Source organism: Notamacropus eugenii, chromosome 2 (assembly GCF_028372415.1).
Source record: "Notamacropus eugenii isolate mMacEug1 chromosome 2, mMacEug1.pri_v2, whole genome shotgun sequence".
NCBI lineage: Eukaryota > Metazoa > Chordata > Mammalia > Diprotodontia > Macropodidae > Notamacropus > Notamacropus eugenii.
In genome coordinates, this window is record NC_092873.1 from 70,501,124 (window position 1) to 70,524,528 (window position 23,405).

General features: G+C 58.0%; 5 protein-coding genes and 1 pseudogene across 5 annotated transcripts; all 6 read right to left on the minus strand.

Moving 5' to 3' along the window:
* Positions 1-1,487: 1,487 nt before the first annotated feature.
* On the minus strand, positions 1,488-2,610 carry LOC140525438 (uncharacterized). Its single transcript, XM_072640857.1, has one exon. The coding sequence runs from the start codon at positions 2,379-2,381 to the stop codon at positions 1,665-1,667; it is 717 nt and encodes a 238-aa protein (XP_072496958.1). The 5' UTR covers positions 2,382-2,610; the 3' UTR covers positions 1,488-1,664.
* A 3,052-nt stretch (positions 2,611-5,662) lies between these two features.
* LOC140525439 (uncharacterized) lies at positions 5,663-6,620 on the minus strand. The gene has a single exon (XM_072640858.1). It carries the CDS (start codon positions 6,389-6,391, stop codon positions 5,675-5,677), a length of 717 nt encoding a protein of 238 aa, XP_072496959.1. The 5' UTR covers positions 6,392-6,620; the 3' UTR covers positions 5,663-5,674.
* Positions 6,621-9,505: 2,885 nt separating this feature from the next.
* Positions 9,506-10,442, minus strand: LOC140523517 (uncharacterized). Its single transcript, XM_072638349.1, has one exon. The coding sequence runs from the start codon at positions 10,395-10,397 to the stop codon at positions 9,681-9,683; it is 717 nt and encodes a 238-aa protein (XP_072494450.1). The 5' UTR covers positions 10,398-10,442; the 3' UTR covers positions 9,506-9,680.
* A 3,071-nt stretch (positions 10,443-13,513) lies between these two features.
* On the minus strand, positions 13,514-14,636 carry LOC140523518 (uncharacterized). Its single transcript, XM_072638350.1, has one exon. The coding sequence runs from the start codon at positions 14,405-14,407 to the stop codon at positions 13,691-13,693; it is 717 nt and encodes a 238-aa protein (XP_072494451.1). The 5' UTR covers positions 14,408-14,636; the 3' UTR covers positions 13,514-13,690.
* A 3,051-nt stretch (positions 14,637-17,687) lies between these two features.
* On the minus strand, positions 17,688-18,645 carry LOC140525440 (uncharacterized). The gene has a single exon (XM_072640859.1). It carries the CDS (start codon positions 18,414-18,416, stop codon positions 17,700-17,702), a length of 717 nt encoding a protein of 238 aa, XP_072496960.1. The 5' UTR covers positions 18,417-18,645; the 3' UTR covers positions 17,688-17,699.
* A 2,894-nt stretch (positions 18,646-21,539) lies between these two features.
* On the minus strand, positions 21,540-22,578 carry LOC140525441 (uncharacterized; annotated as a pseudogene).
* Between the last annotated feature and the right edge of the window lie 827 nt (positions 22,579-23,405).

A 23,405-nucleotide genomic window follows, 5' to 3' on the forward strand; every position in this document is an offset into this window, starting at 1 on the left:
TCTTCAGATCCCTAGAGTTTCCAGTGCCCACTGTCCCCCCTGCAATGACCTGATACTGCTTGTCCATCTTCATCCTGTGTGTCTGGCAGGATGCTTGACCTGAGGGCAGTCACCGTCTCCATTTTGTCCTTAGCTCCTGAGCCCTGGCACACTCCCTGGCAGACGGTGAGATGTCGGCAAGCTTGTGGGGATGCCCTCTCCATGTGCTCATGGGCTCCGTGGTCCCTGGGCTTCTCCGACGTCCCTCAGATCACAGGGATTCCTATGCGCCCTTAGAGGGTGGCTCCAGTCACTTTGTCAGGATCTCCTCCAACACCTGCATTTGCATCTCTCCCATGCCTCTGTCTGTTCACACTCTTGGTGAAGGAGGTGAAGCAGCTTCCTCTCTCTCCTGTCTGATATGCTTGCACGTCCCTGGGCACAGTTGTCACGTCCTCCCTCAGAACGGTCTGGAAAGACCCTCCTGCTGAGGTCAGGCTTCCTCCCACTTTGGGTGTCTTTCCCTCCTCCTCTGGCGGACAGAGGCTGGGCAACCTCGTAACCAATGGGTCCGTGAACCAAGACACCTGCTGTCCCCTCTTTGGACCAGGTGACTGGAGTCCTGTCTGTGCCCTTGTTGGGGATAATGTCCCTTTATGAAGACAGAGTCGTCTTCCCTGGTGGGAAAAGTGGGAGTCAGCATGAAGAAGGGGATGGAGGGGCATGTGTGTGTGTGTTTGAGTACGTGCGATCATGTGGAGATGTCCTCGGTCTTGTAGACTGCGAGCAAGGCGACTTGTCCAGATGAACCACCGTGTCTCTTTCCCCCTTCTGATTTCATTCTCTGTTTCTGTACACAGAGTGTTCCCTCCAGGGTCCCCTGAACCGCCCAGGCCTGTTCCTTGGTAGTTGGACCCAAGAAAGTCTTGTGCTGAAGAGCAGGGAGGACATTTCACAGAGACGTGTGGGGAGGAGAAGGTGACATCCATGCTCAGTGCACGGGGAGGTCACTCCTGGGTGGGAGCTGGCCTCTTGGCCAGTGCGGTGTTGGTGGGTGCAGGGAAAGAGTTTAATCCTGGAGGACAGAGGGCTGGTGGGCATGTGAATGGAAGGGCACAGGACAGTGTGGGTTGGGGAGGGATGAGTGAGGACACGGCTCAGCAGGGACCACTTTGAGGTGCGTGCGTGTCACGGGGGTCATTTTGTGCACTGCGTGCTACGGCCTGCTGGGCTCTGCAGGCTGCCTTGTGCAGGACTGACGCTCCCGCTTCCCCCAGTGGGCTGAGGCTAAGGAGAAAAGGGCACGTGAGAGGCAGGGAGGTGAGCTGATGCGGTTTATTGCCAGGAGGGCTCATGGCCTGGGCCATGGCCACACATTTTGAACCTAGAGAGAGCCTGAGAGCTGCAGGCAGTGCCAGGTGGATAGACACTGAGTCAGGTGCATGGCAAAGCAGGTGCCAGGGCTAGGGTCAGCCACGGTTTGCAGGGGGCCTGGCATGGGCCCGGGGTGGGTGAGGTGGTGGGTGCAGCGAGTTGCCTGTGGCCTGGTGATGTCAGTGCCTTTGAGGTTGATGCTGCCAGGTGTTCAGGCTGATGTTTGGAGAGGGACCCAGGAGGCCTGCAGAAGCTGGGCGGGGGTGGAGGCTCAGCAGCAGAGAGAGAGAGGAAGGGAGAGCACCCTGTGGTCAACAGCAAGGTTTCAGTCCACAGGTGGTAGGGCAGCAGGCAGGTTTGCCGCAGGTGGGGCGGCAGATGAGGGACACAGAGGAGGAAGGGCGGCAGCAGGTGGGGGCGGGACAGCAGGAGGGTGCACAGCAGCAAGAGGAGGAGGATGTGTTGGTGCAGCAGGAGGGTGTGCAGGAGAGAGGCACACAGCAGGTGGGTGGGCTGCACACAGGCCGGCAGACGAGGGACACACAGCAGGGAGGGCGGCAGCAGCTGGGCTGGCAGCAGGAGGACACTGGACAAGAGGTTGTGGTCCCACAACAGCTGAGCTTGTAGCACACAGGGACGCGGAAGCAGGACTGCAGTGCACAGACAGGCACGCAGCAGGTAGGGGCTTGGCAGCTGGATGTGTGGCAGCAGGATGGGGAGCAGGAGGAGGTGCAGACAGGCTGGCAGGGGCTGAGTTCACAGGCTGTTTGGCAGGTGGCGGGCACGCAGCAGACTGGACGGCACAGCAGGGTCAGGGGGCAGGTCGGTGGGCAGCATGGCGCTGGGCAGCAGCAGGGGCTGCAGCAGCTGGGCTCACAGCAGCTCTCTGGGCAGTCATCCAGCTGCCAGGAGGAGCCCGTGCAAGAACTGGGCAAGCAGACGTTGCTGCCACAGCTCCTGTCACTGGAGCAGACGGAGACAGCCGAGTTTGTGGGAACACAGGACCCAGAAAAGCAGGTGTTTGCCATGGTGGGAGCAGCTGCGTGGGGGAGCGTTGGGCAGCAGAGAGGGGCAAAGGGCTGTGAGGGAGGGGCTGCTGCAGGTAGGAGCTGGAGCCTCACGGGGCCTGTGCTTGTGGGTCTTTCTACGTGTGTGTGTGTCTGTGTGTCTGTGTGTGTGTATGTGAGTTCAGCTTGGGGCTGTGTGTGAAGATGGTGTATCCCGGTGGGCCTTTATATCCATCCTGCAGGAGGATGTTCCCAGGGGGACAGAGGCTGCTTCCCCGTTGTTGTTTACGGCTGGCTGCTTCCCTCCGGGTCCATCATTAGGTGATGGTGACGTTGTCCAGGAGATGACCAGCAGCCCGTAAATACACTCCATTTGATTTCTGTTTCCACCCTTTAGTAAACATCTATGAACCCTCTACTCCTGGTCTGGCACAAGACCAAGTCCTGAGTGTCCAGTGACTGAAGGAAAAGCTGGAGGGCTGCGAGGGTCCCCAGAAAAGAGGCAACCACCTGGGGGCTATGTGAGGAGGGAGAAGCACTGATAGGGAGGATCATGGAGGCTTCCCGTACAAAGGCCTTGGATATGGAAGGGACGGGGGGGGGGGTGCGGTGGGGGTCGGGAATGGGCATTCTGAGCCTTCCCAGCAGCTTGGGGCGCAGGGTTTGCTTTAGGACACCAGCAGGCCCTCCTGGCTAAACGTACCCTTGACACTGAATTGTGTTGTCCAGGCTGCATGGAGATCAGTGGGGGATATTGGCAGGGCTGTGGATGTCCAGAAACGTCGCACTTTGTATTCTTTATGACAGCAGGCACCATCCCTGTGTCTCCCAGGTCGTGACGTTGATTCCCAAATTCTTGAGAGATACCTTAAGAGTGTCCCTCTGTCACTTCTTCTGGCCAGCATGCGAGGGCCTTCCCTGTGAGAGGTCTCCAGAAAAGTGTCAATGCACGTGTGCCATTGAAGCAACGTGGCCCGCCCGTTGGGGTTGCGCTCCCTGCAGCAGAGTCTGAACGCCTGGCAGCTCAGCTTGATTAAGGACCTCAGTATCCAGTACCGGATCTTGCCAGGTGATCTTCAGAATCTTCCTAAGACAATTCAAATGGATGCGATTCCATCTGCTGATATGAGGCTGGTGGACTGTCTAGGTTTCCCAGGCACCAAGAGTGAGGTCAGCACAAGGGCTCGGCTCTCTAGACCTTCTGTCGGGTACTCAGTCTAATACCTCTTCTCCCCAGAGGTTCCTTGGGCACCTCCCACACACTGAGCTAGCTCTGACGGTACATGCATCCACCCCCTCATCTATTGGCACATCCCTGGAAAGTGTCCTGCTGAGATAAGTGAACTCTCCACAGTACTCAAACCTTCTTCATTGACTCTAAGGGATGTTTGCAGGTAGAGGTGGTGTGGCGCTGGCTGGTGGAGAACCTCTGTTTTCTTGGTGTTGATTGTCACGCCAAAGGGAGCCCAAGCAGCAGAGGATTGATTCAAACTTTGTTTGAATTCTCAGCTCCAGGGGCTGCCCAGCATGTATTCTCCACCCTCCATGCCTGTGCCCGCACTGATCCCCATGCCTGGAATGCTCTCTCTCCTATTTTTTGCGGCCCATATTCCTCTGAGCCTGAGCTCCTGTGTGCTCTCCCGCATGAAGACTCTTCAGATCCCTAGAGTTTCCAGTGCCCACTGTCCCCCCTGCAATGACCTGATACTGCTTGTCCATCTTCATCCTGTGTGTCTGGCAGGATGCTTGACCTGAGGGCAGTCACCGTCTCCATTTTGTCCTTAGCTCCTGAGCCCTGGCACACTCCCTGGCAGACGGTGAGATGTCGGCAAGCTTGTGGGGATGCCCTCTCCATGTGCTCATGGGCTCCGTGGTCCCTGGGCTTCTCCGACGTCCCTCAGATCACAGGGATTCCTATGCGCCCTTAGAGGGTGGCTCCAGTCACTTTGTCAGGATCTCCTCCAACACCTGCATTTGCATCTCTCCCATGCCTCTGTCTGTTCACACTCTTGGTGAAGGAGGTGAAGCAGCTTCCTCTCTCTCCTGTCTGATATGCTTGCACGTCCCTGGGCACAGTTGTCACGTCCTCCCTCAGAACGGTCTGGAAAGACCCTCCTGCTGAGGTCAGGCTTCCTCCCACTTTGGGTGTCTTTCCCTCCTCCTCTGGCGGACAGAGGCTGGGCAACCTCGTAACCAATGGGTCCGTGAACCAAGACACCTGCTGTCCCCTCTTTGGACCAGGTGACTGGAGTCCTGTCTGTGCCCTTGTTGGGGGTAATGTCCCTTTATGAAGACAGAGTCGTCTTCCCTGGTGGGAAAAGTGGGAGTCAGCATGAAGAAGGGGATGGAGGGGCATGTGTGTGTGTGTTTGAGTACGTGCGATCATGTGGAGATGTCCTCGGTCTTGTAGACTGCGAGCAAGGCGACTTGTCCAGATGAACCACCGTGTCTCTTTCCCCCTTCTGATTTCATTCTCTGTTTCTGTACACAGAGTGTTCCCTCCAGGGTCCCCTGAACCGCCCAGGCTTGTTCCTTGGTAGTTGGACCCAAGAAAGTCTTGTGCTGAAGAGCAGGGAGGACATTTCACAGAGACGTGTGGGGAGGAGAAGGTGACATCCATGCTCAGTGCACGGGGAGGTCACTCCTGGGTGGGAGCTGGCCTCTTGGCCAGTGCGGTGTTGGTGGGTGCAGGGAAAGAGTTTAATCCTGGAGGACAGAGGGCTGGTGGGCATGTGAATGGAAGGGCACAGGACAGTGTGGGTTGGGGAGGGATGAGTGAGGACACGGCTCAGCAGGGACCACTTTGAGGTGCGTGCGTGTCACGGGGGTCATTTTGTGCACTGCGTGCTACGGCCTGCTGGGCTCTGCAGGCTGCCTTGTGCAGGACTGACCCTCCCGCTTCCCCCAGTGGGCTGAGGCTAAGGAGAAAAGGGCACGTGAGAGGCAGGGAGGTGAGCTGATGCGGTTTATTGCCAGGAGGGCTCATGGCCTGGGCCATGGCCACACATTTTGAACCTAGAGAGAGCCTGAGAGCTGCAGGCAGTGCCAGGTGGATAGACACTGAGTCAGGTGCATGGCAAAGCAGGTGCCAGGGCTGGGGTCAGCCACGGTTTGTAGGGGGCCTGGCATGGGCCCGGGGTGGGTGAGGTGGTGGGTGCAGCGAGTTGCCTGTGGCCTGGTGATGTCAGTGCCTTTGAGGTTGATGCTGCCAGGTGTTCAGGCTGATGTTTGGAGAGGGATCCAGGAGGCCTGCAGAAGCTGGGTGGGGGTGGAGGCTCAGCAGCAGAGAGAGAGGAAGGGAGAGCACCCTGTGGTCAACAGCAAGGTTTCAGTCCACAGGTGGTAGGGCAGCAGGCAGGTTTGCCGCAGGTGGGGCGGCAGATGAGGGACACAGAGGAGGAAGGGCGGCAGCAGGTGGGGGCGGGACAGCAGGAGGGTGCACAGCAGCAAGAGGAGGAGGATGTGTTGGTGCAGCAGGAGGGTGTGCAGGAGAGAGGCACACAGCAGGTGGGTGGGCTGCACACAGGCCGGCAGACGAGGGACACACAGCAGGGAGGGCGGCAGCAGCTGGGCTGGCAGCAGGAGGACACTGGACAAGAGGTTGTGGTCCCACAACAGCTGAGCTTGTAGCACACAGGGACGCGGAAGCAGGACTGCAGTGCACAGACAGGCACGCAGCAGGTAGGGGCTTGGCAGCTGGATGTGTGGCAGCAGGATGGGGAGCAGGAGGAGGTGCAGACAGGCTGGCAGGGGCTGAGTTCACAGGCTGTTTGGCAGGTGGCGGGCACGCAGCAGACTGGACGGCACAGCAGGGTCAGGGGGCAGGTCGGTGGGCAGCATGGCGCTGGGCAGCAGCAGGGGCTGCAGCAGCTGGGCTCACAGCAGCTCTCTGGGCAGTCATCCAGCTGCCAGGAGGAGCCCGTGCAAGAACTGGGCAAGCAGACGTTGCTGCCACAGCTCCTGTCACTGGAGCAGACGGAGACAGCCGAGTTTGTGGGAACACAGGACCCAGAAAAGCAGGTGTTTGCCATGGTGGGAGCAGCTGCGTGGGGGAGCGTTGGGCAGCAGAGAGGGGCAAAGGGCTGTGAGGGAGGGGCTGCTGCAGGTAGGAGCTGGAGCCTCACGGGGCCTGTGCTTGTGGGTCTTTCTACGTGTGTGTGTGTCTGTGTGTCTGTGTGTGTGTATGTGAGTTCAGCTTGGGGCTGTGTGTGAAGATGGTGTATCCCGGTGGGCCTTTATATCCATCCTGCAGGAGGATGTTCCCAGGGGGACAGAGGCTGCTTCCCCGTTGTTGTTTACGGCTGGCTGCTTCCCTCCGGGTCCATCATTAGGTGATGGTGACGTTGTCCAGGAGATGACCAGCAGCCCGTAAATACACTCCATTTGATTTCTGTTTCCACCCTTTAGTAAACATCTATGAACCCTCTACTCCTGGTCTGGCACAAGACCAAGTCCTGAGTGTCCAGTGACTGAAGGAAAAGCTGGAGGGCTGCGAGGGTCCCCAGAAAAGAGGCAACCACCTGGGGGCTATGTGAGGAGGGAGAAGCACTGATAGGGAGGATCATGGAGGCTTCCCGTACAAAGGCCTTGGATATGGAAGGGACGGGGGGGTGCGGTGGGGGTCGGGAATGGGCATTCTGAGCCTTCCCAGCAGCTTGGGGCGCAGGGTTTGCTTTAGGACACCAGCAGGCCCTCCTGGCTAAACGTACCCTTGACACTGAATTGTGTTGTCCAGGCTGCATGGAGATCAGTGGGGGATATTGGCAGGGCTGTGGATGTCCAGAAACGTCGCACTTTGTATTCTTTTTGACAGCAGGCACCATCCCTGTGTCTCCCAGGTCGTGACGTTGATTCCCAAATTCTTGAGAGATACCTTAAGAGTGTCCCTCTGTCACTTCTTCTGGCCAGCATGCGAGGGCCTTCCCTGTGAGAGGTCTCCAGAAAAGTGTCAATGCACGTGTGCCATTGAAGCAACGTGGCCCGCCCGTTGGGGTTGCGCTCCCTGCAGCAGAGTCTGAACGCCTGGCAGCTCAGCTTGATTAAGGACCTCAGTGTCCAGTACCGGATCTTGCCAGGTGATCTTCAGAATCTTCCTAAGACAATTCAAATGGATGCGATTCCATCTGCTGATATGAGGCTGGTGGACTGTCTAGGTTTCCTATGCACCAAGAGTGAGGTCAGCACAAGGGCTCAGCTCTCTAGACCTTCTGTCGGATACTCAGTCTAATACCTCTTCTCCCCAGAGGTTCCTTGGGCACCTCCCACACACTGAGCTAGCTCTGACGGTACATGCATCCACCCCCTCATCTATTGGCACATCCCTGGAAAGTGTCCTGCTGAGATAAGTGAACTCTCCACAGTACTCAAACCTTCTTCATTGACTCTAAGGGATGTTTGCAGGTAGAGGTGGTGTGGCGCTGGCTGGTGGAGAACCTCTGTTTTCTTGGTGTTGATTGTCACGCCAAAGGGAGCCCAAGCAGCAGAGGATTGATTCAAACTTTGTTTGAATTCTCAGCTCCAGGGGCTGCCCAGCATGTATTCTCCACCCTCCATGCCTGTGCCCGCACTGATCCCCATGCCTGGAATGCTCTCCCTCCTATTCTTTGCGGCCCATATTCCTCTGAGCCTGAGCTCCTGTGTGCTCTCCCGCATGAAGACTCTTCAGATCCCTAGAGTTTCCAGTGCCCACTGTCCCCCCTGCAATGACCTGATACTGCTTGTCCATCTTCATCCTGTGTGTCTGGCAGGATGCTTGACCTGAGGGCAGTCACCATCTCCATTTTGTCCTTAGCTCCTGAGCCCTGGCACACTCCCTGGCAGACGGTGAGATGTCGGCAAGCTTGTGGGGATGCCCTCTCCATGTGCTCATGGGCTCCATGGTCCCTGGGCTTCTCCAACGTCCCTCAGATCACAGGGATTCCTATGCGCCCTTAGAGGGTGGCTCCAGTCACTTTGTCAGGATCTCCTCCAACACCTGCATTTGCATCTCTCCCATGCCTCTGTCTGTTCACACTCTTGGTGAAGGAGGTGAAGCAGCTTCCTCTCTCTCCTGTCTGATATGCTTGCACGTCCCTGGGCACAGTTGTCACGTCCTCCCTCAGAAGGGTCTGGAAAGACCCTCCTGCTGAGGTCAGGCTTCCTCCCACTTTGGGTGTCTTTCCCTCCTCCTCTGGCAGACAGAGGCTGGGCAACCTCGTAACCAATGGGTCCGTGAACCAAGACACCTGCTGTCCCCTCTTTGGACCAGGTGACTGGAGTCCTGTCTGTGCCCTTGTTGGGGATAATGTCCCTTTATGAAGACAGAGTCGTCTTCCCTGGTGGGAAAAGTGGGAGTCAGCATGAAGAGGGGGATGGAGGGGCATGTGTGTGTGTGTTTGAGTACGTGCGATCATGTGGAGATGTCCTCGGTCTTGTAGACTGCGAGCAAGGCGACTTGTCCAGATGAACCACCGTGTCTCTTTCCCCCTTCTGATTTCATTCTCTGTTTCTGTACACAGAGTGTTCCCTCCAGGGTCCCCTGAACCGCCCAGGCCTGTTCCTTGGTAGTTGGACCCAAGAAAGTCTTGTGCTGAAGAGCAGGGAGGACATTTCACAGAGACGTGTGGGGAGGAGAAGGTGACATCCATGCTCAGTGCACGGGGAGGTCACTCCTGGGTGGGAGCTGGCCTCTTGGCCAGTGCGGTGTTGGTGGGTGCAGGGAAAGAGTTTAATCCTGGAGGACAGAGGGCTGGTGGGCATGTGAATGGAAGGGCACAGGACAGTGTGGGTTGGGGAGGGATGAGTGAGGACACGGCTCAGCAGGGACCACTTTGAGGTGCGTGAGTGTCACGGGGGTCATTTTGTGCACTGCGTGCTACGGCCTGCTGGGCTCTGCAGGCTGCCTTGTGCAGGACTGACGCTCCCGCTTCCCCCAGTGGGCTGAGGCTAAGGAGAAAAGGGCACGTGAGAGGCAGGGAGGTGAGCTGATGCGGTTTATTGCCAGGAGGGCTCATGGCCTGGGCCATGGCCACACATTTTGAACCTAGAGAGAGCCTGAGAGCTGCAGGCAGTGCAAGGTGGATAGACACTGAGTCAGGTGCATGGCAAAGCAGGTGCCAGGGCTAGGGTCAGCCACGGTTTGCAGGGGGCCTGGCATGGGCCCGGGGTGGGTGAGGTGGTGGGTGCAGCGAGTTGCCTGTGGCCTGGTGATGTCAGTGCCTTTGAGGTTGATGCTGCCAGGTGTTCAGGCTGATGTTTGGAGAGGGATCCAGGAGGCCTGCAGAAGCTGGGCGGGGGTGGAGGCTCAGCAGCAGAGAGAGAGGAAGGGAGAGCACCCTGTGGTCAACAGCAAGGTTTCAGTCCACAGGTGGTAGGGCAGCAGGCAGGTTTGCCGCAGGTGGGGCGGCAGATGAGGGACACAGAGGAGGAAGGGCGGCAGCAGGTGGGGGCGGGACAGCAGGAGGGTGCACAGCAGCAAGAGGAGGAGGATGTGTTGGTGCAGCAGGAGGGTGTGCAGGAGAGAGGCACACAGCAGGTGGGTGGGCTGCACACAGGCCGGCAGACGAGGGACACACAGCAGGGAGGGCGGCAGCAGCTGGGCTGGCAGCAGGAGGACACTGGACAAGAGGTTGTGGTCCCACAACAGCTGAGCTTGTAGCACACAGGGTCGCGGAAGCAGGACTGCAGTGCACAGACAGGCACGCAGCAGGTAGGGGCTTGGCAGCTGGATGTGTGGCAGCAGGATGGGGAGCAGGAGGAGGTGCAGACAGGCTGGCAGGGGCTGAGTTCACAGGCTGTTTGGCAGGTGGCGGGCACGCAGCAGACTGGACGGCACAGCAGGGTCAGGGGGCAGGTCGGTGGGCAGCATGGCGCTGGGCAGCAGCAGGGGCTGCAGCAGCTGGGCTCACAGCAGCTCTCTGGGCAGTCATCCAGCTGCCAGGAGGAGCCCGTGCAAGAACTGGGCAAGCAGACGTTGCTGCCACAGCTCCTGTCACTGGAGCAGACGGAGACAGCCGAGTTTGTGGGAACACAGGACCCAGAAAAGCAGGTGTTTGCCATGGTGGGAGCAGCTGCGTGGGGGAGCGTTGGGCAGCAGAGAGGGGCAAAGGGCTGTGAGGGAGGGGCTGCTGCAAGTAGGAGCTGGAGCCTCACGGGGCCTGTGCTTGTGGGTCTTTCTACGTGTGTGTGTGTCTGTGTGTCTGTGTGTGTGTGTATGTGAGTTCAGCTTGGGGCTGTGTGTGAAGATGGTGTATCCCGGTGGGCCTTTATATCCATCCTGCAGGAGGATGTTCCCAGGGGGACAGAGGCTGCTTCCCCGTTGTTGTTTACGGCTGGCTGCTTCCCTCCGGGTCCATCATTAGGTGATGGTGACGTTGTCCAGGAGATGACCAGCAGCCCGTAAATACACTCCATTTGATTTCTGTTTCCACCCTTTAGTAAACATCTATGAACCCTCTACTCCTGGTCTGGCACAAGACCAAGTCCTGAGTGTCCAGTGACTGAAGGAAAAGCTGGAGGGCTGCGAGGGTCCCCAGAAAAGAGGCAACCACCTGGGGGCTATGTGAGGAGGGAGAAGCACTGATAGGGAGGATCATGGAGGCTTCCTGTACAAAGGCCTTGGATATGGAAGGGACGGGGGGGTGCGGTGGGGGTCGGGAATGGGCATTCTGAGCCTTCCCAGCAGCTTGGGGCGCAGGGTTTGCTTTAGGACACCAGCAGGCCCTCCTGGCTAAACGTACCCTTGACACTGAATTGTGTTGTCCAGGCTGCATGGAGATCAGTGGGGGATATTGGCAGGGCTGTGGATGTCCAGAAACGTCGCACTTTGTATTCTTTTTGACAGCAGGCACCATCCCTGTGTCTCCCAGGTCGTGACGTTGATTCCCAAATTCTTGAGAGATACCTTAAGAGTGTCCCTCTGTCACTTCTTCTGGCCAGCATGCGAGGGCCTTCCCTGTGAGAGGTCTCCAGAAAAGTGTCAATGCACGTGTGCCATTAAAGCAACGTGGCCCGCCCGTTGGGGTTGCGCTCCCTGCAGCAGAGTCTGAACGCCTGGCAGCTCAGCTTGATTAAGGACCTCAGTGTCCAGTACCGGATCTTGCCAGGTGATCTTCAGAATCTTCCTAAGACAATTCAAATGGATGCGATTCCATCTGCTGATATGAGGCTGGTGGACTGTCTAGGTTTCCTATGCACCAAGAGTGAGGTCAGCACAAGGGCTCAGCTCTCTAGACCTTCTGTCGGATACTCAGTCTAATACCTCTTCTCCCCAGAGGTTCCTTGGGCACCTCCCACACACTGAGCTAGCTCTGACGGTACATGCATCCACCCCCTCATCTATTGGCACATCCCTGGAAAGTGTCCTGCTGAGATAAGTGAACTCTCCACAGTACTCAAACCTTCTTCATTGACTCTAAGGGATGTTTGCAGGTAGAGGTGGTGTGGCGCTGGCTGGTGGAGAACCTCTGTTTTCTTGGTGTTGATTGTCACGCCAAAGGGAGCCCAAGCAGCAGAGGATTGATTCAAACTTTGTTTGAATTCTCAGCTCCAGGGGCTGCCCAGCATGTATTCTCCACCCTCCATGCCTGTGCCCGCACTGATCCCCATGCCTGGAATGCTCTCCCTCCTATTCTTTGCGGCCCATATTCCTCTGAGCCTGAGCTCCTGTGTGCTCTCCCGCATGAAGACTCTTCAGATCCCTAGAGTTTCCAGTGCCCACTGTCCCCCCTGCAATGACCTGATACTGCTTGTCCATCTTCATCCTGTGTGTCTGGCAGGATGCTTGACCTGAGGGCAGTCACCGTCTCCATTTTGTCCTTAGCTCCTGAGCCCTGGCACACTCCCTGGCAGACGGTGAGATGTCGGCAAGCTTGTGGGGATGCCCTCTCCATGTGCTCATGGGCTCCGTGGTCCCTGGGCTTCTCCGACGTCCCTCAGATCACAGGGATTCCTATGCGCCCTTAGAGGGTGGCTCCAGTCACTTTGTCAGGATCTCCTCCAACACCTGCATTTGCATCTCTCCCATGCCTCTGTCTGTTCACACTCTTGGTGAAGGAGGTGAAGCAGCTTCCTCTCTCTCCTGTCTGATATGCTTGCACGTCCCTGGGCACAGTTGTCACGTCCTCCCTCAGAACGGTCTGGAAAGACCCTCCTGCTGAGGTCAGGCTTCCTCCCACTTTGGGTGTCTTTCCCTCCTCCTCTGGCGGACAGAGGCTGGGCAACCTCGTAACCAATGGGTCCGTGAACCAAGACACCTGCTGTCCCCTCTTTGGACCAGGTGACTGGAGTCCTGTCTGTGCCCTTGTTGGGGGTAATGTCCCTTTATGAAGACAGAGTCGTCTTCCCTGGTGGGAAAAGTGGGAGTCAGCATGAAGAAGGGGATGGAGGGGCATGTGTGTGTGTGTTTGAGTACGTGCGATCATGTGGAGATGTCCTCGGTCTTGTAGACTGCGAGCAAGGCGACTTGTCCAGATGAACCACCTTGTCTCTTTCCCCCTTCTGATTTCATTCTCTGTTTCTGTACACAGAGTGTTCCCTCCAGGGTCCCCTGAACCGCCCAGGCCTGTTCCTTGGTAGTTGGACCCAAGAAAGTCTTGTGCTGAAGAGCAGGGAGGACATTTCACAGAGACGTGTGGGGAGGAGAAGGTGACATCCATGCTCAGTGCACGGGGAGGTCACTCCTGGGTGGGAGCTGGCCTCTTGGCCAGTGCGGTGTTGGTGGGTGCAGGGAAAGAGTTTAATCCTGGAGGACAGAGGGCTGGTGGGCATGTGAATGGAAGGGCACAGGACAGTGTGGGTTGGGGAGGGATGAGTGAGGACACGGCTCAGCAGGGACCACTTTGAGGTGCGTGCGTGTCACGGGGGTCATTTTGTGCACTGCGTGCTACGGCCTGCTGGGCTCTGCAGGCTGCCTTGTGCAGGACTGACGCTCCCGCTTCCCCCAGTGGGCTGAGGCTAAGGAGAAAAGGGCACGTGAGAGGCAGGGAGGTGAGCTGATGCGGTTTATTGCCAGGAGGGCTCATGGCCTGGGCCATGGCCACACATTTTGAACCTAGAGAGAGCCTGAGAGCTGCAGGCAGTGCCAGGTGGATAGACACTGAGTCAGGTGCATGGCAAAGCAGGTGCCAGGGCTAGGGTCAGCCACGGTTTGCAGGGGGCCTGGCATGGGCCCGGGGTGGGTGAGGTGGTGGGTGCAGCGAGTTGCCTGTGGCCTGGTGATGTCAGTGCCTTTGAGGTTGATGCTGCCAGGTGTTCAGGCTGATGTTTGGAGAGGGACCCAGGAGGCCTGCAGAAGCTGGGCGGGGGTGGAGGCTCAGCAGCAGAGAGAGAGAGGAAGGGAGAGCACCCTGTGGTCAACAGCAAGGTTTCAGTCCACAGGTGGTAGGGCAGCAGGCAGGTTTGCCGCAGGTGGGGCGGCAGATGAGGGACACAGAGGAGGAAGGGCGGCAGCAGGTGGGGGCGGGACAGCAGGAGGGTGCACAGCAGCAAGAGGAGGAGGATGTGTTGGTGCAGCAGGAGGGTGTGCAGGAGAGAGGCACACAGCAGGTGGGTGGGCTGCACACAGGCCGGCAGACGAGGGACACACAGCAGGGAGGGCGGCAGCAGCTGGGCTGGCAGCAGGAGGACACTGGACAAGAGGTTGTGGTCCCACAACAGCTGAGCTTGTAGCACACAGGGACGCGGAAGCAGGACTGCAGTGCACAGACAGGCACGCAGCAGGTAGGGGCTTGGCAGCTGGATGTGTGGCAGCAGGATGGGGAGCAGGAGGAGGTGCAGACAGGCTGGCAGGGGCTGAGTTCACAGGCTGTTTGGCAGGTGGCGGGCACGCAGCAGACTGGACGGCACAGCAGGGTCAGGGGGCAGGTCGGTGGGCAGCATGGCGCTGGGCAGCAGCAGGGGCTGCAGCAGCTGGGCTCACAGCAGCTCTCTGGGCAGTCATCCAGCTGCCAGGAGGAGCCCGTGCAAGAACTGGGCAAGCAGACGTTGCTGCCACAGCTCCTGTCACTGGAGCAGACGGAGACAGCCGAGTTTGTGGGAACACAGGACCCAGAAAAGCAGGTGTTTGCCATGGTGGGAGCAGCTGCGTGGGGGAGCGTTGGGCAGCAGAGAGGGGCAAAGGGCTGTGAGGGAGGGGCTGCTGCAGGTAGGAGCTGGAGCCTCACGGGGCCTGTGCTTGTGGGTCTTTCTACGTGTGTGTGTGTCTGTGTGTCTGTGTGTGTGTATGTGAGTTCAGCTTGGGGCTGTGTGTGAAGATGGTGTATCCCGGTGGGCCTTTATATCCATCCTGCAGGAGGATGTTCCCAGGGGGACAGAGGCTGCTTCCCCGTTGTTGTTTACGGCTGGCTGCTTCCCTCCGGGTCCATCATTAGGTGATGGTGACGTTGTCCAGGAGATGACCAGCAGCCCGTAAATACACTCCATTTGATTTCTGTTTCCACCCTTTAGTAAACATCTATGAACCCTCTACTCCTGGTCTGGCACAAGACCAAGTCCTGAGTGTCCAGTGACTGAAGGAAAAGCTGGAGGGCTGCGAGGGTCCCCAGAAAAGAGGCAACCACCTGGGGGCTATGTGAGGAGGGAGAAGCACTGATAGGGAGGATCATGGAGGCTTCCCGTACAAAGGCCTTGGATATGGAAGGGACGGGGGGGGGGTGCGGTGGGGGTCGGGAATGGGCATTCTGAGCCTTCCCAGCAGCTTGGGGCGCAGGGTTTGCTTTAGGACACCAGCAGGCCCTCCTGGCTAAACGTACCCTTGACACTGAATTGTGTTGTCCAGGCTGCATGGAGATCAGTGGGGGATATTGGCAGGGCTGTGGATGTCCAGAAACGTCGCACTTTGTATTCTTTATGACAGCAGGCACCATCCCTGTGTCTCCCAGGTCGTGACGTTGATTCCCAAATTCTTGAGAGATACCTTAAGAGTGTCCCTCTGTCACTTCTTCTGGCCAGCATGCGAGGGCCTTCCCTGTGAGAGGTCTCCAGAAAAGTGTCAATGCACGTGTGCCATTGAAGCAACGTGGCCCGCCCGTTGGGGTTGCGCTCCCTGCAGCAGAGTCTGAACGCCTGGCAGCTCAGCTTGATTAAGGACCTCAGTATCCAGTACCGGATCTTGCCAGGTGATCTTCAGAATCTTCCTAAGACAATTCAAATGGATGCGATTCCATCTGCTGATATGAGGCTGGTGGACTGTCTAGGTTTCCCAGGCACCAAGAGTGAGGTCAGCACAAGGGCTCGGCTCTCTAGACCTTCTGTCGGGTACTCAGTCTAATACCTCTTCTCCCCAGAGGTTCCTTGGGCACCTCCCACACACTGAGCTAGCTCTGACGGTACATGCATCCACCCCCTCATCTATTGGCACATCCCTGGAAAGTGTCCTGCTGAGATAAGTGAACTCTCCACAGTACTCAAACCTTCTTCATTGACTCTAAGGGATGTTTGCAGGTAGAGGTGGTGTGGCGCTGGCTGGTGGAGAACCTCTGTTTTCTTGGTGTTGATTGTCACGCCAAAGGGAGCCCAAGCAGCAGAGGATTGATTCAAACTTTGTTTGAATTCTCAGCTCCAGGGGCTGCCCAGCATGTATTCTCCACCCTCCATGCCTGTGCCCGCACTGATCCCCATGCCTGGAATGCTCTCCCTCCTATTCTTTGCGGCCCATATTCCTCTGAGCCTGAGCTCCTGTGTGCTCTCCCGCATGAAGACTCTTCAGATCCCTAGAGTTTCCAGTGCCCACTGTCCCCCCTGCAATGACCTGATACTGCTTGTCCATCTTCATCCTGTGTGTCTGGCAGGATGCTTGACCTGAGGGCAGTCACCGTCTCCATTTTGTCCTTAGCTCCTGAGCCCTGGCACACTCCCTGGCAGACGGTGAGATGTCGGCAAGCTTGTGGGGATGCCCTCTCCATGTGCTCATGGGCTCCGTGGTCCCTGGGCTTCTCCGACGTCCCTCAGATCACAGGGATTCCTATGCGCCCTTAGAGGGTGGCTCCAGTCACTTTGTCAGGATCTCCTCCAACACCTGCATTTGCATCTCTCCCATGCCTCTGTCTGTTCACACTCTTGGTGAAGGAGGTGAAGCAGCTTCCTCTCTCTCCTGTCTGATATGCTTGCACGTCCCTGGGCACAGTTGTCACGTCCTCCCTCAGAACGGTCTGGAAAGACCCTCCTGCTGAGGTCAGGCTTCCTCCCACTTTGGGTGTCTTTCCCTCCTCCTCTGGCGGACAGAGGCTGGGCAACCTCGTAACCAATGGGTCCGTGAACCAAGACACCTGCTGTCCCCTCTTTGGACCAGGTGACTGGAGTCCTGTCTGTGCCCTTGTTGGGGGTAATGTCCCTTTATGAAGACAGAGTCGTCTTCCCTGGTGGGAAAAGTGGGAGTCAGCATGAAGAAGGGGATGGAGGGGCATGTGTGTGTGTGTTTGAGTACGTGCGATCATGTGGAGATGTCCTCGGTCTTGTAGACTGCGAGCAAGGCGACTTGTCCAGATGAACCACCTTGTCTCTTTCCCCCTTCTGATTTCATTCTCTGTTTCTGTACACAGAGTGTTCCCTCCAGGGTCCCCTGAACCGCCCAGGCCTGTTCCTTGGTAGTTGGACCCAAGAAAGTCTTGTGCTGAAGAGCAGGGAGGACATTTCACAGAGACGTGTGGGGAGGAGAAGGTGACATCCATGCTCAGTGCACGGGGAGGTCACTCCTGGGTGGGAGCTGGCCTCTTGGCCAGTGCGGTGTTGGTGGGTGCAGGGAAAGAGTTTAATCCTGGAGGACAGAGGGCTGGTGGGCATGTGAATGGAAGGGCACAGGACAGTGTGGGTTGGGGAGGGATGAGTGAGGACACGGCTCAGCAGGGACCACTTTGAGGTGCGTGCGTGTCACGGGGGTCATTTTGTGCACTGCGTGCTACGGCCTGCTGGGCTCTGCAGGCTGCCTTGTGCAGGACTGACCCTCCCGCTTCCCCCAGTGGGCTGAGGCTAAGGAGAAAAGGGCACGTGAGAGGCAGGGAGGTGAGCTGATGCGGTTTATTGCCAGGAGGGCTCATGGCCTGGGCCATGGCCACACATTTTGAACCTAGAGAGAGCCTGAGAGCTGCAGGCAGTGCCAGGTGGATAGACACTGAGTCAGGTGCATGGCAAAGCAGGTGCCAGGGCTGGGGTCAGCCACGGTTTGTAGGGGGCCTGGCATGGGCCCGGGGTGGGTGAGGTGGTGGGTGCAGCGAGTTGCCTGTGGCCTGGTGATGTCAGTGCCTTTGAGGTTGATGCTGCCAGGTGTTCAGGCTGATGTTTGGAGAGGGATCCAGGAGGCCTGCAGAAGCTGGGTGGGGGTGGAGGCTCAGCAGCAGAGAGAGAGGAAGGGAGAGCACCCTGTGGTCAACAGCAAGGTTTCAGTCCACAGGTGGTAGGGCAGCAGGCAGGTTTGCCGCAGGTGGGGCGGCAGATGAGGGACACAGAGGAGGAAGGGCGGCAGCAGGTGGGGGCGGGACAGCAGGAGGGTGCACAGCAGCAAGAGGAGGAGGATGTGTTGGTGCAGCAGGAGGGTGTGCAGGAGAGAGGCACACAGCAGGTGGGTGGGCTGCACACAGGCCGGCAGACGAGGGACACACAGCAGGGAGGGCGGCAGCAGCTGGGCTGGCAGCAGGAGGACACTGGACAAGAGGTTGTGGTCCCACAACAGCTGAGCTTGTAGCACACAGGGACGCGGAAGCAGGACTGCAGTGCACAGACAGGCACGCAGCAGGTAGGGGCTTGGCAGCTGGATGTGTGGCAGCAGGATGGGGAGCAGGAGGAGGTGCAGACAGGCTGGCAGGGGCTGAGTTCACAGGCTGTTTGGCAGGTGGCGGGCACGCAGCAGACTGGACGGCACAGCAGGGTCAGGGGGCAGGTCGGTGGGCAGCATGGCGCTGGGCAGCAGCAGGGGCTGCAGCAGCTGGGCTCACAGCAGCTCTCTGGGCAGTCATCCAGCTGCCAGGAGGAGCCCGTGCAAGAACTGGGCAAGCAGACGTTGCTGCCACAGCTCCTGTCACTGGAGCAGACGGAGACAGCCGAGTTTGTGGGAACACAGGACCCAGAAAAGCAGGTGTTTGCCATGGTGGGAGCAGCTGCGTGGGGGAGCGTTGGGCAGCAGAGAGGGGCAAAGGGCTGTGAGGGAGGGGCTGCTGCAGGTAGGAGCTGGAGCCTCACGGGGCCTGTGCTTGTGGGTCTTTCTACGTGTGTGTGTGTCTGTGTGTCTGTGTGTGTGTATGTGAGTTCAGCTTGGGGCTGTGTGTGAAGATGGTGTATCCCGGTGGGCCTTTATATCCATCCTGCAGGAGGATGTTCCCAGGGGGACAGAGGCTGCTTCCCCGTTGTTGTTTACGGCTGGCTGCTTCCCTCCGGGTCCATCATTAGGTGATGGTGACGTTGTCCAGGAGATGACCAGCAGCCCGTAAATACACTCCATTTGATTTCTGTTTCCACCCTTTAGTAAACATCTATGAACCCTCTACTCCTGGTCTGGCACAAGACCAAGTCCTGAGTGTCCAGTGACTGAAGGAAAAGCTGGAGGGCTGCGAGGGTCCCCAGAAAAGAGGCAACCACCTGGGGGCTATGTGAGGAGGGAGAAGCACTGATAGGGAGGATCATGGAGGCTTCCCGTACAAAGGCCTTGGATATGGAAGGGACGGGGGGGGTGCGGTGGGGGTCGGGAATGGGCATTCTGAGCCTTCCCAGCAGCTTGGGGCGCAGGGTTTGCTTTAGGACACCAGCAGGCCCTCCTGGGCTAAACGTACCCTTGACACTGAATTGTGTTGTCCAGGCTGCATGGAGATCAGTGGGGGATATTGGCAGGGCTGTGGATGTCCAGAAACGTCGCACTTTGTATTCTTTTTGACAGCAGGCACCATCCCTGTGTCTCCCAGGTCGTGACGTTGATTCCCAAATTCTTGAGAGATACCTTAAGAGTGTCCCTCTGTCACTTCTTCTGGCCAGCATGCGAGGGCCTTCCCTGTGAGAGGTCTCCAGAAAAGTGTCAATGCACGTGTGCCATTGAAGCAACGTGGCCCGCCCGTTGGGGTTGCGCTCCCTGCAGCAGAGTCTGAACGCCTGGCAGCTCAGCTTGATTAAGGACCTCAGTGTCCAGTACCGGATCTTGCCAGGTGATCTTCAGAATCTTCCTAAGACAATTCAAATGGATGCGATTCCATCTGCTGATATGAGGCTGGTGGACTGTCTAGGTTTCCTATGCACCAAGAGTGAGGTCAGCACAAGGGCTCAGCTCTCTAGACCTTCTGTCGGATACTCAGTCTAATACCTCTTCTCCCCAGAGGTTCCTTGGGCACCTCCCACACACTGAGCTAGCTCTGACGGTACATGCATCCACCCCCTCATCTATTGGCACATCCCTGGAAAGTGTCCTGCTGAGATAAGTGAACTCTCCACAGTACTCAAACCTTCTTCATTGACTCTAAGGGATGTTTGCAGGTAGAGGTGCGTGTGGCGCTGGCTGGTGGAGAACCTCTGTTTTCTTGGTGTTGATTGTCACGCCAAAGGGAGCCCAAGCAGCAGAGGATTGATTCAAACTTTGTTTGAATTCTCAGCTCCAGGGGCTGCCCAGCATGTATTCTCCACCCTCCATGCCTGTGCCCGCACTGATCCCCATGCCTGGAATGCTCTCCCTCCTATTCTTTGCGGCCCATATTCCTCTGAGCCTGAGCTCCTGTGTGCTCTCCCGCATGAAGACTCTTCAGATCCCTAGAGTTTCCAGTGCCCACTGTCCCCCCCTGCAATGACCTGATACTGCTTGTCCATCTTCATCCTGTGTGTCTGGCAGGATGCTTGACCTGAGGGCAGTCACCATCTCCATTTTGTCCTTAGCTCCTGAGCCCTGGCACACTCCCTGGCAGACGGTGAGATGTCGGCAAGCTTGTGGGGATGCCCTCTCCATGTGCTCATGGGCTCCATGGTCCCTGGGCTTCTCCAACGTCCCTCAGATCACAGGGATTCCTATGCGCCCTTAGAGGGTGGCTCCAGTCACTTTGTCAGGATCTCCTCCAACACCTGCATTTGCATCTCTCCCATGCCTCTGTCTGTTCACACTCTTGGTGAAGGAGGTGAAGCAGCTTCCTCTCTCTCCTGTCTGATATGCTTGCACGTCCCTGGGCACAGTTGTCACGTCCTCCCTCAGAAGGGTCTGGAAAGACCCTCCTGCTGAGGTCAGGCTTCCTCCCACTTTGGGTGTCTTTCCCTCCTCCTCTGGCAGACAGAGGCTGGGCAACCTCGTAACCAATGGGTCCGTGAACCAAGACACCTGCTGTCCCCTCTTTGGACCAGGTGACTGGAGTCCTGTCTGTGCCCTTGTTGGGGATAATGTCCCCTTTATGAAGACAGAGTCGTCTTCCCTGGTGGGAAAAGTGGGAGTCAGCATGAAGAGGGGGATGGAGGGGCATGTGCTGTGTGTGTGTTTGAGTACGTGCGATCATGTGGAGATGTCCTCGGTCTTGTAGACTGCGAGCAAGGCGACTTGTCCAGATGAACCACCGTGTCTCTTTCCCCCTTCTGATTTCATTCTCTGTTTCTGTACACAGAGTGTTCCCTCCAGGGTCCCCTGAACCGCCCAGGCCTGTTCCTTGGTAGTTGGACCCAAGAAAGTCTTGTGCTGAAGAGCAGGGAGGACATTTCACAGAGACGTGTGGGGAGGAGAAGGTGACATCCATGCTCAGTGCACGGGGAGGTCACTCCTGGGTGGGGAGCTGGCCTCTTGGCCAGTGCGGTGTTGGTGGGTGCAGGGAAAGAGTTTAATCCTGGAGGACAGAGGGCTGGTGGGCATGTGAATGGAAGGGCACAGGACAGTGTGGGTTGGGGAGGGATGAGTGAGGACACGGCTCAGCAGGGACCACTTTGAGGTGCGTGCGTGTCACGGGGGTCATTTTGTGCACTGCGTGCTACGGCCTGCTGGGCTCTGCAGGCTGCCTTGTGCAGGACTGACGCTCCCGCTTCCCCCAGTGGGCTGAGGCTAAGGAGAAAAGGGCACGTGAGAGGCAGGGAGGTGAGCTGATGCGGTTTATTGCCAGGAGGGCTCATGGCCTGGGCCATGGCCACACATTTTGAACCTAGAGAGAGCCTGAGAGCTGCAGGCAGTGCAAGGTGGATAGACACTGAGTCAGGTGCATGGCAAAGCAGGTGCCAGGGCTAGGGTCAGCCACGGTTTGCAGGGGGCCTGGCATGGGCCCGGGGTGGGTGAGGTGGTGGGTGCAGCGAGTTGCCTGTGGCCTGGTGATGTCAGTGCCTTTGAGGTTGATGCTGCCAGGTGTTCAGGCTGATGTTTGGAGAGGGATCCAGGAGGCCTGCAGAAGCTGGGCGGGGGTGGAGGCTCAGCAGCAGAGAGAGAGGAAGGGAGAGCACCCTGTGGTCAACAGCAAGGTTTCAGTCCACAGGTGGTAGGGCAGCAGGCAGGTTTGCCGCAGGTGGGGCGGCAGATGAGGGACACAGAGGAGGAAGGGCGGCAGCAGGTGGGGGCGGGACAGCAGGAGGGTGCACAGCAGCAAGAGGAGGAGGATGTGTTTGGTGCAGCAGGAGGGTGTGCAGGAGAGAGGCACACAGCAGGTGGGTGGGCTGCACACAGGCCGGCAGACGAGGGACACACAGCAGGGAGGGCGGGCAGCAGCTGGGCTGGCAGCAGGAGGACACTGGACAAGAGGTTGTGGTCCCACAACAGCTGAGCTTGTAGCACACAGGGACGCGGAAGCAGGACTGCAGTGCACAGACAGGCACGCAGCAGGTAGGGGCTTGGCAGCTGGATGTGTGGCAGCAGGATGGGGAGCAGGAGGAGGTGCAGACAGGCTGGCAGGGGCTGAGTTCACAGGCTGTTTGGCAGGTGGCGGGCGCGCAGCAGACTGGACGGCACAGCAGGGTCAGGGGGCAGGTCGGTGGGCAGCATGGCGCTGGGCAGCAGCAGGGGCTGCAGCAGCTGGGCTCACAGCAGCTCTCTGGGCAGTCATCCAGCTGCCAGGAGGAGCCCGTGCAAGAACTGGGCAAGCAGACGTTGCTGCCACAGCTCCTGTCACTGGAGCAGACGGAGACAGCCGAGTTTGTGGGAAACACAGGACCCAGAAAAGCAGGTGTTTGCCATGGTGGGAGCAGCTGCGTGGGGGAGCGTTGGGCAGCAGAGAGGGGCAAAGGGCTGTGAGGGAGGGGCTGCTGCAGGTAGGAGCTGGAGCCTCACGGGGCCTGTGCTTGTGGGTCTTTCTACGTGTGTGTGTGTCTGTGTGTCTGTGTGTGTGTGTATGTGAGTTCAGCTTGGGGCTGTGTGTGAAGATGGTGTATCCCGGTGGGCCTTTATATCCATCCTGCAGGAGGATGTTCCCAGGGGGACAGAGGCTGCTTCCCCGTTGTTGTTTACGGCTGGCTGCTTCCCTCCGGGTCCATCATTAGGTGATGGTGACATTGTCCAGGAGATGACCAGCAGCCCGTAAATACACTCCATTTGATTTCTGTTTCCACCCTTTAGTAAACATCTATGAACCCTCTACTCCTGGTCTGGCACAAGACCAAGTCCTGAGTGTCCAGTGACTGAAGGAAAAGCTGGAGGGCTGCGAGGGTCCCCAGAAAAGAGGCAACCACCTGGGGGCTATGTGAGGAGGGAGAAGCACTGATAGGGAGGATCATGGAGGCTTTCCCGTACAAAGGCCTTGGATTTGGAAGGGACGGGGGGGGGTGCGGTGGGGGTCGGGAATGGGCATTCTGAGCCTTCCAGCAGCTTGGGGCGCAGGGTTTGCTTTAGGACACCAGCAGGCCCTCCTGGCTAAACGTACCCTTGACACTGAATTGTGTTGTCCAGGCTGCATGGAGATCAGTGGGGGATATTGGCAGGGCTGTGGATGTCCAGAAACGTCGCACTTTGTATTCTTTTTGACAGCAGGCACCATCCCTGTGTCTCCCAGGTCGTGACGTTGATTCCCAAATTCTTGAGAGATACCTTAAGAGTGTCCCTCTGTCACTTCTTCTGGCCAGCATGCGAGGGCCTTCCCTGTGAGAGGTCTCCAGAAAAGTGTCAATGCACGTGTGCCATTGAAGCAACGTGGCCCGCCCGTTGGGGTTGCG